General features: G+C 42.1%; 1 protein-coding gene across 3 annotated transcripts in view; it reads left to right on the forward strand.

Moving 5' to 3' along the window:
- The first annotated feature begins 624 nt into the window (after positions 1-624).
- Positions 625-16,364, forward strand: part of LOC112250039 (ankyrin repeat domain-containing protein 6) — a 29,536-nt gene continuing 13,796 nt past the window's right edge. For 2 of the 3 annotated variants that reach the window (XM_024419865.2, XM_024419869.2), the window contains exons 1-2: positions 625-1,012; positions 11,984-12,321. In XM_024419865.2, the coding sequence (XP_024275633.1) occupies positions 12,196-12,321 (126 nt within the window). In that variant the 5' untranslated portion in view covers positions 625-1,012; positions 11,984-12,195. Of the gene's footprint in view, positions 1,013-11,983; positions 12,322-16,364 lie in introns of those variants that run through there. The other variant, XM_024419867.2, reaches the window with a different exon arrangement.

The following is a 16,364-nucleotide window of genomic DNA, read 5'->3' on the forward strand; positions in this document are numbered from 1 at the left end:
GAACCTGGAATGAGAGAATTCCTAAGCCATGATGACAGTGTGGCAACATGTAAACATTCCCCAGAGTTCGGCCAAGCCCTGTTACTGCTGTAACCCCTCACTGACCCCTGACAGGGATCATCCCTGAGCTACTGAAGTAACCTACTATACACACATCTGAGTAGGGAGTTTAATAAATACTTCTTATTGAGCGACAGATGTCCATTTCATTCCCTTATGAAATTGGATATCATATGATATATGATACAGTATAGAGACATTTAAATACATAGGCTATCATTTAGTGTTTGTGTAGGATAATGTCAAATGTGCTGGAAAGCCACCCATGTAATAATCTGCTACCTCAGTTTGTAGTTCAAGTAAACATTATGATCCAGATTTGGATAATCTTGCATGCCCCAATTACCTAATTTAGGTGCTTGTTCAGTAGGATTTTGCAAAACTGATTGTTGGTTAATGAAATACCCTCTTTCAGACCCAGAGAAACAGTTGTTAATGGCTGGTTAATAAAGAACTAGGGTTGTAGAGTGTAGACAGTAAGGAATTTCATAGCATGATGAGCCTGTTGAGCATACAATCGAAATGACAGGGATTGCCTTTCACTTTCTAGTAGGAAATAAAGTGACTGGCCAGTTGCTGTCCACAGGCTGGTTGACGCGGACTGGACTGTGTCTCTTTCCAAACAGTTGAATCTTATCAGCGCTCCTTCATTTCACCTCATTAACAGAGGCTGTCACGAGCTATTGATATGTAAATTGGACTGAACGGGCGGTTGTGTCAAGACATACTCGGACCGAGTTTACTTGGGACTCAGTGCGCCTCTCTGCGGACCCTATGTTTTTACTCTCTGCCTGGATAAACGGAGCCATCGACGTCGCCTCAAGTTTCTTGTTACCTTTAAACACCCCGCACACACCCCGCACCGCGTCTCGTGCTTGGAATTGGGTTTATCTCCAAAGGATTTGTAATCGGACCGAGAGTTCGTCTGGGGAATTACGCGGGGAACATTTTGGTATGAGTTTAATATCTGCTACTTTTTCAGTTTTGTGTAGGCTGATGATGGGTTTTTCTAGCGTATTCTCTATTCTCGAAATTCATTAATAAATATAATATTTGGTTTCTTTTTAATCATGTTCAATCTGAGACCTGTGTAGCCTAGGCTGTTTCGATCAAATTAGATTTTTTTTGCCATTTGTATTATTGACAATTTGAGACAGAAATGTATGCCTTTTCAACAGTTTTATGCAGAAGGGGACCACCCTTGTCTGGCTCCTAGATGGGTAGCCTCCCTAGTAGAATTCCACGTGCCTATGGGTAGCCTACCTGCCACTATGTCATATAAATCCAAATGAATAAAATAGTTGATCTATTTCAGAACGTGAATGCCCTATCTTACATTGGGTGGAGAGAAAGGGAGAAAGTTTCAGATCGAGTGGATAGTTGAAGAAGCTAGGAGGTATATCAAAGGAACACGTAGAGATGACCTAATTTTGCATATCAGTGGAATGTAAGAGGAGCTTGTAAGTAAGGGCCTTATCATTATAAATTGCAGGTCGAAGGTAATTACTCTGTTACAAGGAAATAATGAGCAGAAATCCCTCTAGGCTGTACAAAACTCACTTTCATTGAACGTTTATATAAATGTAAAGGGGAAATTCCACTGACACTGTATGTGTGTCAAACAAAAAAACAATGATTGAAACTTAAACAAACGATATAACTCTCTGCACAATGACTACTTTGAGCAGTTTTGCTCACTCTGTAAGGAGGCTACTCAGAATTTCCCTCAACCATCTTAAACTTCTGACATTCGCCATCATAGAAGGATCATAGCTTTCTTCTGGATTTCATATCAGAGGAAATAACATGGTTTTCATTTAGCTGTAAATAATATCCCAATCAATGTTAATACAGAATGAGTGATTTGAATTCTGTTTTTCTGAGGGTGCTGAATAGGCCTAGTGTCTTGACTTTACTATTCAGTCTTGTGCTTATCATGAAAGCGTTCATGCATGTAGTCTGTGTGTGTAGGAGTTGCCTAGATGTCTCCCTCGCCTGGCCTTCTGCTGGGTTCCCTGGGGAGCTGATTAGCGGGGCCAGTGTGATTTAGAGGTCAGTAGGGCACCTGGTGTGTAATGGGGAAATTATTACTCATAATGGAAGGGGGCCCATTAAACTCATATGAGATCAGGAAACCAGAGATTCTTTTTTACATTGATTATGGTTTTTCTTCCCAGGTGGTGAGACAATGCCTATTATCAGCGTACAAGATAAGTGCTAAGGAAGGAGTCATTTTATGATAGGCTACTAGCCAACTACTGCTTGATGTTTTGTCTTTTTAATTGACATTTTAGGGAATGCAAGTCTAATGGGGAGATTGTAAAACAGAAGTGCACTTTTAGACATAAATCATTTTGTAAATTGGTCTTTACTTGGGATTTAATAGGAGCTCAAGCTGCCTAGTGGACCATTGAAGGAGCAAGTGAATAGCCTGGTGGCACAATAAAGAAAGATTTCTTCAGTCTTTTGCCTAGCAGGGGATCTAAACCTCTATTGGTTACTTGAAACAATAAATGCTTGTCATTACCCACAGCTCCTTGCTCTTTCAGCACAGTCAAATCTGCTATCATTAAGTGTTTTAGCGCAGATAACTGAAGAATAGAGAAAATATTGATGTTTGGTCCTTCCTTTCAGAGGCAGGCTGAACAGAGAAGCTGTTAACAAAGCAGTGGTAGCAGGGGGAGTGAGTGTTCTCTTCTGGGGAGCAGGGTGGGCTGCCCCTCAGCTCACACATTAACATTCATTAGTCCTCTCCAGCTGGAGACTGGCTGGAAAGGCTGGCAGTCCCCCTTGCTGTGCACTTGTTATCGTGTGTGTGTCTGTGCCTTTGTGTCTGTATGTGAGGAGACCGAAAGAGAGAGCTGTGTGTGTGTGTGTGTGTGTGTGTGTGTGTGTGTGTGTGTGTGTGTGTGTGTGTGTGTGTGTGTGTGTGTGTGTGTGTGTGTGTGTGTGTGTGTGTGTGTGTGTGTGTGAGAGAGAGAGAGAGAGAGTGTGTGTATTTAATGTAACTCATGGGTGAAGAAAATCTTTGTAGACTAAAGCACTAAAAGGAAAGCCTCCATCTGACTAACACAGGGGGCCTTTTCTGTTCAGTGGTCCAGGACAATGAATCCAAATCAGATGATTATGATGACTTGATTGGCCAGTCTAGAGTTTTTGGTCAGTACAGTAGCTTCCCACAGCTGGAAGTGTGTGTGTGTGTGTGTATTACTGTGGAAGTGCTGGTCTTGTAACGACAACATCCTAAACCTCACTTATTCATTGTCAGTGTCTGCTGGTAATACCTTTGATGTTGAGATTATAAGTGCTATATGATGACCAAGATAAGGAGGTTTTGTTATGACCTTGTATCTGGAAGGAAATAGTCTTAATTCCTAAGACTAGAAGGTCACTAGGAGTTCAGTCATTGGCCTTTAATTTGGATTAGGACCAACTGTCAGCCTAGAACCCTTTCCATCAAGATACCATCGTTATCTGAGGGGTGTTAAAGGGGGATGTTCTATTGTAGAGGTAAATAGCTTTACTGCCATGTGTAACCTTTATTTAACTAGGCAAGTCAGTTAAGAACAAATTCTTATTTACAATGACGGCCTACCCGGATGACGCTGGGCCAATTGTGCGCCTCCCTATGGGACTCCCAATTACAGCCGGTTGCGATACAGCCTGGAATCGAACCAGGGTGTCTGTAGTGACACCTCAAGCACTGAGATGCAGTGCCTTAGACTGCTGCGCCACTCAGGAGCCATACAACATGACCCCAGCATTATCTCCAATCTCACATCTGGCAGCCATCAATCACACACAGAACAGCTTCATTATCACTGTCCAACGGCCTCAGAGTAACAACAGCACACTAGCTAGCCTTGAGCATGTTCTTGCCTCAAGGCAGGGATGGGCAACTTTGATGGGGGTCGGGACCATAAAAATCTGAACTCATCATGAGGGACTGCAGTTGCTCGCAGGCTGACATGGGCTAATTGACTGACTATCAGTGACTGACAACCAGATAACAACTGCTGATGCACAACACCATTTAGAAAGTGCACCTGGTGTATTCTAAATCGCAACAGTATGTTGAGACCGACTGTTTTTTTTGGTGGGGGGGGGGTGGGGGGTTTATCTGAGGGCCTGCCCATCCCTGCATCAAGGCTTAGAGCCCATTTATGCTTTATCCGAAAATGTGGTTGGAGGATCCGTATGGATGGTATGATGCAATTGCGGGATCTTCAGAGGCACACAGAGCCCAAATTGCGCTTTGTACCGCATCGCCGTGCACCTCTCAAATTTTGTAACATTGTGGGGCGCGAGAAGTATGAATGCCATGACTTCTGCAGAGGACATATCACCGTAAATGCAGACATCGGATTTGCCGTGCAGCGCCTTTTAGGCTACACTCACAAGTTGCCCAAAATATACATTCAGAATTGCTTCGTTTGATAGTATTTGATATGATCTTGGAGTGATTATTTTGATAATTTTTTTAACATGATTGTTACCATACAACTTTGAGTGACACCATGACAACAATCAAAAGATCCTCCCCTCAGAAATTAAGTCCTTAAATATGTCAACGGTTCCTGAGGCGCCAACCCTGGAAGGACCAGGGCTAAAGGCCCTGAAATAGATTTGGGGATTAGTGAACGGGTCAAAGTTTTGATTTAATCTGGTTTTCGCTCTCTCGCTCTCTTTCTCCTCTCTTCTCTTTCTTCTCTCTCTCTCTCTCTCTCTCTCTCTCTCTCTCTCTCTCTCTCTCTCCCTCTCTCTCTCTGCTGGAGGTGGTGTGGGGAAAGACAGATGGCTGAGTTTGACTAAATCCAGGGCTGGGGAGCCAATCCCGCTCTGCACCGAACACTCTTCTCAGTCATCATCCAATCACGTCGCTGATCCCTGTTCCAAAACCCACTGGGGAACACCCCTCCAGCATGCCAGATAATTCGATAGATCACTATTTTTTGGGGTCAGACTCTTGTCTCTGCTAACTTCATTACAGACAACAAAGCTGCTTGACCCAAAGGGGGCCCGGCCGGCCCCGCAGCTCACTGAATTAGTGAAACTGCTCTAGCAGATACCCTGACACAGACAAGCATGGTCTTCTCTTCCAATCCAGAGACTCATCTCATCTTTCTGTGGCTGTATGGCTTCTTATGTAACCCCCTGTGTCCCCACGGGCGCTAGCTCTGGAAGGTTTATGTAAGAGTAGAGAGAGATCATCTCTGGTACAGTAGAGGTACAGCTGGTCCAGAACACGAAAGGTTAACTCCCTGTGTGAGGCTAGGCTATGCCCCAGAGCGTGCTAAAGAAATACATACTCTTGTTGTGATGAGGTGGATGGATGTGAGCTTAAACAAATGAAGGGAGAAAATGCCCTCACTAATGGGAATGTTAGACAACTGCCGGCAGCTTAGAAATATAAGAGCACAATTGTATGTTCATTCTAGCTTTTTGGTTCTATGTCACATTGTGTGGATGTAATGTTGTTGTTTGAACGGAACGGCTCTATCCTGTGCTCTGCTATGTGCATGTCTCAGGTGGAGGTGAGCATCACCCTGACTCACTCTCCAGTAAATGAAGGCCCTGCAGCGTTGGCTGGCTCCCCATACTGTTTCTGTTGCCAGGTGTCTGAAAATATTGCGCCCCCCTGGGAAATCCTTTGTTTCTGTCAACAAGAATAGTGTTTGTGGGGTTTGTGACGTTTAAAAGCACACCGTGTAATGTAATAGTAGTAGAAGTTAGGTGTTGTGATGCCATAGCAACACTAGTTTCACTTATCTAGTTCATGTTAGCTATTTTGAACATGGGTAAAAAAGACACTTCTTTCATAGTTACACCAATATTAGGGGTGTTGGCAGGGATAGAGAGTTGCTGTCTCTTTCAGCCTGCTCATAAGCCAGTACCCTGTTTCCTTACTGCTCGCAGCTATATTGATCCTACATTTTTGTTCGATATTCTTAAAACCTCCAACAATTGTCATACAACAGTCCTGAAATCCTCACACTTACCAACAACTTCAGTGGAGTCTAGAACTGAGATAACCTTTGAGCAGCAGAATTCCTGACATGCTTCATGAATATCAAGTACTGTGCACTTACTCAGGTGTGTCGTTTTCTCACTTCTTGGCAGCTGACAACTGACCCTTTAATTCTGACAAAGTTACATTGATGATTAAGAGCAGGAAGATAGATAGCTAGTAGTGTTAAAACTTGAGACTTTTTCACTATGTAGTATATTTAGGTCTGTAGGCTGCTACATATAGTCGGTGATTCTAACATGTATTTATTGACTCAGGGGTGTGAATACTTAGGAAGTTAGGTATTTCATTTTCAATACATTGTCAAACATTTCTAAAAACATGTTCTCACTTTGTCATTATGGGGTATTGTTTATAGATGGGTGAGAAAAAAATATCTATTTAATCCATTTTAAATTCCAGCTGTAACTAATATGAATATGTCAGTGGATATGAATGCTTTCTGAAGGCACTGTAGTATCTTCACCATCCCATATTGCACTATTTTTAATATAATTTAAATCAGTTCAAGAAGGATTCCTTTCATTGTGTAATAACACAGTCATACAGTTGGTGTAGACATGAACTTGGTCAATAGTTTAATCAGATGTGACATTTGTTCATTTCTGTGGGTCAAAATCCCCAAAGTATGGACAATTTCAGCCACCCAGCTCTTCGCTTTCACAAGGTTTCCTTCTATCTCTAAACAAATGTAGTCTAGAGTCTTGATACATGTCTGATGTCAGAACAACAGCATAGGCTAATGCATGGCAGTGGCCCACGGTTTAGAGAGTTATGCCTGGGAGTATTTTGTCTTACCTCTTGTTGTTGCTATTTGACAGTTTAAGGAATAAACGGCATTCTAATACATTCCAACGTGTTCAAGCTAGTTTGGTGATGACCAGCCTCCTTTAATAAGTTTGACCCCTGTATCACCTCAGTGTCCAAGACAAGCCCACCCATCTTCCCATTGGTGTTGATGGAGACCTTCTGAAGACCTGACTTTCCCTCAGATTCACTAGATGCCTCGCTGCCAATCCAGGAATAGATAATACTACACTGAGGGAGGAGAGGGTTAAATCTAGCAGTCGTAAAACATGCCTGTATGAAAAGAAGTTGTTTTTCAGTTCGTCTGATTTTGAAGAAAAAAACATGTCCCCAGGGCCTCCTCGCTCTCAAAACTGGTCTGAAAAACAAAGGGAGCTTGGCATTTTTTAAAAGTTTTGAACCGAGTCCTGAGTTCCTGAAAGGTTCGGACAAAAGCCCAGTTGCCTAGCTGCATGTGAGTAGGCCTGCTCTGCCAGCCTTTTTGTGTGGCTATCTGGCTGAACAGACCTCTTATGGAGACCCACAAGAATGCAGAGAGGGAGAAACTTTCTCCCAGCTTAATTTTATTCATTTCTCAGCTGGCAGGAGGGAGTCATTCAAATGTTACCATAGTGCATTTAGCCACCATTTTAAACTCAAAGAAATGGTCTCTCAAAAGTATGCAGAGGACTCTTCTTTGACTATTTCTAGCACATTCCATCCTGATACATAGAATAGTAATTTGGGCATAGGCATACGTTTTCTTTCGATTACGACCTTTTCACCTATTCACATTTGAAATGTCCGTGTTAAAGTGTCCCTTGTCAATGAAAAACATTTCAATCCATCTTCAGTTGTGTGTTGAAGTGTCCATGCATGACATTCTGTAGATTCAAAGGGTGTAATACATAGCTTTTCTCACCCTGGGTGGGGTGCATACAACACTGACTAACCCCCCTCAGGACCTTTCATTTTGACTCTCTATAGATAAAGCGGTCTGGAATGTCTTTACCTGTTAGACCCAGACAGAGGAGTTGGCTTCCTCCTTCAGAAGCTTCAGTGTGATGAAATCATTGACAGTTTTATAGCTGTGTGTGGAATGAGGTGTTGGTTAGTATCGCAAGAAAATCTGCTCTTGGACTCTCCAGTCAGACTTTTAAATATTGGCCTCATGAAAGCATGAGAGCTCTCTATCTGATTCTAAAGGATTTAAGGTTGAATGCTTGTCTGGAGGATATTCCCCTGTTCAGATTTGAAATTGAAAAATGGCATATTTGGGAATCGAAAATATTTTTTATTCTTCTGTTTTAAAGTGACAGAAGATTAGAGGACAGTAAGATGGGCTAGTTGTGCATAATAGATAATGAAGAGTTATAGAAAAGGCACAGTGTTTTCTAAACACCGCAGCAGTTTTGGATCTGCTATGCTTGTTAGACTTGTTAACGCTTATCCTAGCGTGATCACCCTTGGCCTGACAAGCATAGTTCCACATGACGGCTACTGTACTGTTTGATCAGAATTATAGCCTACATGTGGTAACTAACTATCTTCAATGAGGTCCCTGGTGTTCAATAGAAAGGACCTGACTTCAATTTTCTATTATTTTAACCTGACAACTGTGGTACATCCAGGAATATCTTTACAAAGAATAGAGCATGAATAGCATTGCAATGCATTCACTGTGCAATGGGTCATTCAAACCAGAGTAGAGAGTTTAATTTCTAGATGCATATGTTTTTATATTTTCATAGACTTAATTATGTTGGCCTGTAGCAATGCAGAACTCTGAAATGACTGTTCCAGTGAACCAACAATAATACTGTCTGTCCCTGTTAGTATGGTGTACAGTGTACATCACACATGCAAAACTGTATTTGTGTGTGTGCGTGTGCGTGTGTGTGTGTGCATGCATGTTTGTGTGAGAAACTTTATTTGCAGAGAAATGATTTCAACACACTACAGCCATTAGAGTAGTTGTGGAACAGTGGTGGAAAAAGTACCCAATCATCATACTTGAGTAAAAGTAAAGATACCTTAATAGAAATTACCTCAAGTAAAAGTGAAAGTCAATCCAGTAAAATACTACTTGAGTAAAAGTCTAAAAGTATTTGGTTTTAAATATACTTAAAAATCTAAAGTAAATGTAATTTCTAAAATATACTTAAGTATCAAACGTAAAAGTATAAATCATTTCAAATTCCTTATATTAGGCAAACCAGATGGCAACATTTTCTTGTTTGTTTAATTTACGTATAGCCAGGGGCACACTCTAACATTCAGAGATTTACAAACGAAGCATGTGTGTTTAGTGAGTCCGCCAGATCAGAGGCAGTAGGGATGACCAGGGATGTTTTCTTGATAAGATGAGAATTTGACCATTTTCCGGTCCTGCTAAGTATTCAAATGGTTGTCAGGAAAAATGTATGGAGTAAACAGTACATTATTTTCTTTAGGAATGTAGTGAAAAAAAAGTAAAAGTAGTCAAAAATATAAATAGTAAAGTAAGTACTGATACCCCCAAAAACAACTTAAGTAGTACTTTAAAGTATTTTTACTTAATCACTTTACACAACTGTTGTCAAAGTAGATTAGACTCAGGGGATCTGATAGGACATGCCTCTTCCTCTCCAGATCGGAGCTGAACAATGAGTGTTCACAGGAAAATGGTTATGACTGTTTGTTCGGAATCTCTCACTTCCTCTAGAAAGAGGGATAATTGAGCTAATAATGAGCTCAGGTTGGTCTCATGTTTCAGAGTCGTATCCTTGGACATGTAAGGTGCCTTCGGAACAAGAGAATCTCATGAGACGAGATGGAACAGCCCTGTCTGATACCATTATTCCCACTTAGATTTTCAATTTAATTCCCCAAACAACAGTTCTTTATGACAGTGACATTTGAAGTGAACTTAGAGAGGAACTGAGAGTTAATAGGTGAAGTTGTGCCATGGCCCATCCCTTCCTTCTGTAATGGTTGACAGAAGTCAGAGATTACACAGAGCTGGGTGCCGTTAGCTGTGTCAGGATGCACCCACCTGGATGCTTTACAGCGAGCGGATCAGATGGCCCCCAGATCAGAGGCACCTGAAAGGGATCTTTCATCGGAGCGCTATATCAGACTCACCAACACGAATCCAGTTAATTGGGTCCAGGCATTGGAGGTGTGAGGGACTGTGAGAAACTCCATTAAAGCCACACTGGTAGAGGAGCAGACCAGTTCCTTTTCTCTCACTCTACACCAAGGGGCCAGGATAAAAGGCCTCTGAGCCCTCAGAAGCCCCCACTGAGAAGAGATGAAACCTTTGCTTCCAGCCAGCAGAACCCAGAACAACCATATGGGGATTAGATAGGTATCTAGCGTATATCCCTGATGAAACAGATGTTTTAAAGTGTTTCAACAGACTTATGATCTATGGCTGCAGTATAGCCTGCTTGTCTAAGTTATTTAGCCCTTCAAAGAGATTTATCTAGACTCTCTGTTTAAGTTGATAGGAGGTGGGGCTAAAGGAGACAGACCAAACTATCATTAAGACATAGCATGACTTGTTTGGTTATTTTGTCCCCCTCTGTTCTCTCTTAGCTATAGGTGGTGCCTGTGAAATAGGTGTGACCGAAACCTTATAGTAGGTGTGCTGGACCAAGAGGTAGACTGAGATTCCTTAGCATTACATAATTAGGACCTGTACTTTACAGGATTACATGGTGGGCTATTTCATAATGTAATGCTGTTTCTCCTTGGTATATATATTCAGCTGTCCCTGGAATGTAAAGTTTTAGATTTACCAGCCCATTAACTTAACTTCTTGGATCATTGCATTTCATTCACCTGCCTCCATATAGATTGAAATGGAAGCAATGATACACGTGTAAATATTGGACGATCCTTTGTGTCTTCGTGTATTATTTTATTCTACTGAGCCATTTACTTTATGTTCCTATTCTTATATTTTCTTATTTATTATTGTTGTTGGATTGTCGAGGAACCTGCAATAAGCATTTCATTGGATGGTGTATGCCATGTGTATCCTGTACATACGACTAATACATTTGAAGCACTGTAGTGAGCCATGTTAAGACATGTAAATAAGGACTGCTTCCTAACCACTCCTAAGACTGGGGGGGAAAAACAATAGGCCTGCATTGAAAGTATGCATTGACATGCTATATTATGCGCACATCCTTTTGTCTTGGTATAGCCTTCTCTGGTATATCTTTACAAACCCATATAATGTCTATGGGGCTGAATGGAAGAAATCATTATTTTGTCATATTGCTTAATGTGGCTGTGTCCTCTGATACTTGAGAAGATAGCTAGGTGACCTCATCACCTGTCATAATGATGGAACAAACGCATAACAAGCTGTCAGACCACCATTAGTAACTTCAACAAGCACACATACTTAGTCTAAAATTACAATGTACCATTTCCTCTGCAGTTTACTCGGTTTCAACAAGCATGACCGAATACAGCCTGGAGGATGCTCAGTCTTATAATTGAGCTAATAAGCTACATTGAGTACCTTATACTGCGTTTCACCAATTGCTGGCGTGGTTAATCGTGAGCTAGTTCCTCTGAGTCAGGTAGAAACATTGACAGATTTGACAGCTCAACACGTTGATGGGTTGTAATAATGGTAGGAACTCCTGGAAAGACAGCCTTTTTTCCAGTGAGTCACTCTGCCTGCGGTCACACCAACTCTCACTCAACTTACCGCATAAGTCTGACTCCTGTGGTTGGTTATGGCTGTTTTTATTAGCTTTTCTATGGCATTGTGTCTGATGGTATGACATAAAAAGTGAAAACCAAAGTGTTTGTATGGATGGCACTCTCCTCTGTTGTTGTTGATCAATCCTTTTCAACATGTATAAACTAATTTAAAAGACATAGCTATTCTACAGCTGCTGTCTCCCCAATAGGAAATGGTCTGTTTTCCCAATTCCCACAGCTGGATATAGTGGGCTAGGTAGCTAGTAGCAATGATGCAATCACCATTGAAATCTCAATCTATTCCCCCCATTCCCTCCTGGCTTCCTGTTTGCTAGTCTTCTACACTACCATGTGACATGTGCTAGCTTGTTACCACCACATGTGTTTCCTGTTCTCTTGCAGGCACTGAGGATGACATGAGGCAGCCAACCTGGGAGTGTCCAGAGGTCCAAGCCCTCTCTTCTCTCCTCTTCTCCTCTCTTTCTGCCCACTACCCCTGTGTGTGTCGGTGATGAGTTAGTGTGGGTGTGGGTGTCAGCCCCCCACCCCACCCCACCCCACCCTCTCCTTGGAGCACCGCGTCTTGGAGACAGTGCTTCACTTACCCTGCTTACATGAGCCAGCAGGATGAGGCTGCGGTCCTCGCACTGTCCGAGCGCCTCCTCGTAGCCTCCCACAAGGGCCAGGCTGACAATGTGGTCCAGCTCATCAACAAGGGCGCCAAAGTAGCTGTCACCAAGGTGAGTGGAGCAGAGGAGGTGGTCTCCTTGTGTGTTTATCACACATTTGTCTTTTTAATGTGTATATAAGTAGTAGTCATCATCCTTTTTTCCCCGTCAGATGTGTGGGTACTGTGTCTGTGTGTAGGCATTCGCCAATATGGGTGGATTTGTGTGGGTACTGTGTCTGTGTGTAGCCATTCGCCAATATGGGTGGATTTGTGTGGGTACTGTGTCTGTGTGTAACCATTCGCCAATATGGGTGGATTTGTGTGGGTACTGTGTCTTACTCAACTGCAGCCTCATTGGGCCACCAGGGCAACGACCATGGGCAGATTTAGGTGTATTGTATGATTGTATCTGTATTTCATGCTCTGATTAGATCCCCTCTACAGCACAATGTAAAATGGTTAGTGGGACTAGAGGAGCATATGACCATATTATAATCCTAACTGATTCTTGGATACACTAATAGGCATATACAGTGTATGCCTGTTATACTGGTCGGTGTGTAAAACTACCATGTTTCACCACAGAATGTCAGTAGGTCTATTTTACAGGAAGGAGCTGTTGGAATTTTGAGTATTTGGAAAGGAATAGGAATGCATTGGCGTTGATGACAAATGAACAGGTCCGTGAGGGTCTCTGTCTGAGGCTGACCTTAACCGTGTGTGTGTCACGTCATGCACATTCCATGTAGCCACAAGCTTGTGCACTTAAAGGACCAGAGGAGGAGTGCAGTACAAATGCAAGAGTGACACATTTAATATAGACCGATGAAATTCAGTATGTTCAGCTGGAACCAACAGTGTTACCGCAATATGACAATAACGTATCATCATTGCATGACTGGGCTTTACAGAATGTGTGCTGTCAATTTGACAGTGAATCTATCTTGAGCTGTCAGTTTTGGGGTGTTTGCTGAGAGTCACAGCTAGACGTCTGTCTGTCTGTGAAGTGAATGGTCTTCCTTTGTGTCTCTGTCAGAGCAGCTCTGGTACAGACCTGAGGTGTTGAGGGAGATCTTCCTCAGATCTCCAGTCTTTATCTTTATAGACTGCAATGTGATACTGGGCAATAAGGCAGGCAGAGGCATTTTTTATTGAGCCTAATACATTTACTTCCTCAATAACAGGACACGTCTCTTGGCAGAAGCTTTTCTTCTCTGCTTTCATTCCTCTTGAATGTATCAAGCTGCTGCACATTTTGTTTCAGGAAATGAATTCACAATTCTTATAGGGAGGACATTGTTAAATGCACAGCACTTAACAGTTGCGTGAGTGAAATGTGAATAAATGACTGAATAAATATGACCATTTATCTTACATGGCTACATTTGTTAGGCCTCTCTGACTCTTTGATAATATTGTGATTGGCTCTATTTTTATTTTTTGGCAGTGAGCCCTAATAAATACTAAGCCCAGGAACATGAGGATTACATTTCAGTTGGAATTGCCTCTGCTTCATGGGAAGGGAGTAGTAGTGGGGAGTGTGAGGTAAAGTGTCAAGTGCTGGATGGATGGTTTAGTTCCTCAGGAAGATAAAAACTGTTTTGAGAATGAGAAAGAGAGGAGTTAGAATATAACGGGGCGGCAGGTAGCCTACTGGTTAGAGCGTTGGACTAGTAACTAGAAGGTTGCAAGATCGAATCCCTGAGCTGACAAGGTCGTTCTGCCCCTGTTAACCCACTGTTCCTAGGACTTCAGAATTTGTTCTTAACTGACTTGTCTAGTTAAATAAAGGTAAGATAAAAAATAAATAACCAGTTGTGTGTCTCTCTGAGGTCACACCAGGCCACAGAATAGAGAGCAGGCTCAGTCCATGTCCAGCTACAGTCTTCTGGGATAAAAGAACAGACCTCACCCTGGGCCTATGACTGGTGTTTACCTGAGACAATTCCATGGCAGCCCTCCAAGCCTGGCCCAGTGAAATTCAACCCCTGCCTGGCCCTAGTGAATACCAGGTAGTGTCAAGCCGCACCCATGTAGCACGCCAGCTTCCCCTGCTGAAGGAACTGTGGCTTCTCCTGTCTCTCTGTTTAATGGAGCGCTGTGAGGGTGAGGTGTTAATGAGGGGGTTGCGTTGATGTAGTTCTTTGTGATTGCAGTCTGTCAATGCACACCTGACCTCTAATTACATTGTATTAACTCAGACTGATAATTCAAAATGGCTGCCAGCTGCATGTTTCTGGAGAGGAATTCTGCAGCACACAGACAGCACCAGTATTCATGGATGTCATGGGAAGCCAGGCTTCCCAAAAGAATGGACCAAGAAAATCATCTAAACAAATTTATCTTTCGTCTCTCTTTATTTCATTATTTTCCTTCAATACTGAAGAGGCTGAATGTATCTCGCAGGAAAAAAGCATCAAAGCAAGTGTAACAGTGCCCCCCTGTCTCTGTATGTAGAGGCCATCTATCTGATGCTGTCTGGTTCAAGTTTTAATGTCACATGCACAAATACAGTGAAATGCCTCTTGCAAACTCAAAACCCAACGATGCAATAATCAAAAACAATGTATTACTTGAAAAAAACTCCACAAAAAATAAGAATAGGAAATATGAAATACACAATAAAGTAAGTAAGCAAATAAGCATACTATATACAGGAAATATATTTTTTAAAGTCAGTTCCAATACCATATTTACAATGTGCAGGGATACTGGAGTGATGAAGGTAGATATGTATAGGGGTAAGGGGACTAGGTAACAGGATATAAGATAAACAGAGTAACAACAGCTAGTATGTGAGTGGGTGTGTGGGTGTGTAGAGTCAGTATAAATGTATGTGCATATTATATGTAAGTGAGCAGATGATGGAGTGAGGGTTTGTGTGTGTGTTGGACTGACAGTGTGTGTGACTGTGTAGGGCCCTGTGAGTGTGTAGGGTCCTGTGAGTGTGTAGGGCCCTGTGAGTGTGCTAAGAGAGTGTGCTTAGTGCAAATATTGAAATAAAAGATACAAGGTAAACTCAGATAGTTTGTGTAGCTATTTTGTTAGCTATTTATCAGTCTTATGGCTTGGGGATAGAATATGTTCAAGAGATTGTTGGTGTCAGACTTGATGCACCGGTACCTCTTGCCGTGCGGCAGCAGAGAAAATAGACTGTGGCTTAGGTGGTTGGAGTCTTTGACAATTTTCCGAGCCTTCTTTTCACACCGCCTGATATAGAGGTCCTGGATGGCCGGGAGCTCGGCCCCATGCGATCGAAGGCGGTGCTATTGCCATACCAAGCGGTGATGCAGCCAGTCAATTTGCTCTCAATGGTACAGCTGTAGAACCTTCTCAGGATTTGAGGACCCATGCCAAACCTTTTTGGCATGGGTCCTAATACAGTCTAATACAGTTGTCACTGTATTAGACTAAGCATAGGTGATTTGATGATGTTGAAATGTTGAAGTTGAAATTGTGTTGGAAAAGTGGAGGCAGCCCCTGTTATCTTTGCGACTTGCGGTAACTCTCCGTGGTTCTAAATCAGTAGTTGTTAGGTAGTCCCAAAATGTTGGAAACATTAACTTGCTTGACCATGCCGTAGGTCATGCACAGTAACTGTTTGTTACATGCAATATGTTTTATGGATTTTACCGGACAGAAGCTGCCCTCCGGTTTTGAGATTAAACAAAAGTGTGGTTGAATTTATTCTGCCTCTGTCTTCTTATTGTCTCGGACTTTAGGCCTACAGTATATATCATGGTCGCAAGGCATATGAACTAAAAGGTTACAGAGCAAACAACACAATTATTACAACACATAGGTTCCCTAGTGATTTTACCCACGCATCGCTGCTGGTTAGCACACAACTGCATTTTATTTTCTCACTTCCAGATAGTTACTGTGCTTTACTGTAGCCTATAGGGAGAGATAGGGTTGTGTATCTTGGTATAAGGCTTTAGGATTTACTGAGATCATTTGTTTACATTAACTTAACTCCAGATATCTCTTAAGTACACTTTACATTCAGTTGTTATAAGAAAAGGCACATTTCATGAAGAGTATCTGCCATGTCTAACCTTACCTAATCCAATACAGCATATGATCGTGGTGTCGAGTAGCATCACTGATTTA

Source organism: Oncorhynchus tshawytscha, linkage group LG05 (genome assembly GCF_018296145.1).
Source record: "Oncorhynchus tshawytscha isolate Ot180627B linkage group LG05, Otsh_v2.0, whole genome shotgun sequence".
NCBI classification, from domain to species: Eukaryota; Metazoa; Chordata; class Actinopteri; order Salmoniformes; family Salmonidae; genus Oncorhynchus; species Oncorhynchus tshawytscha.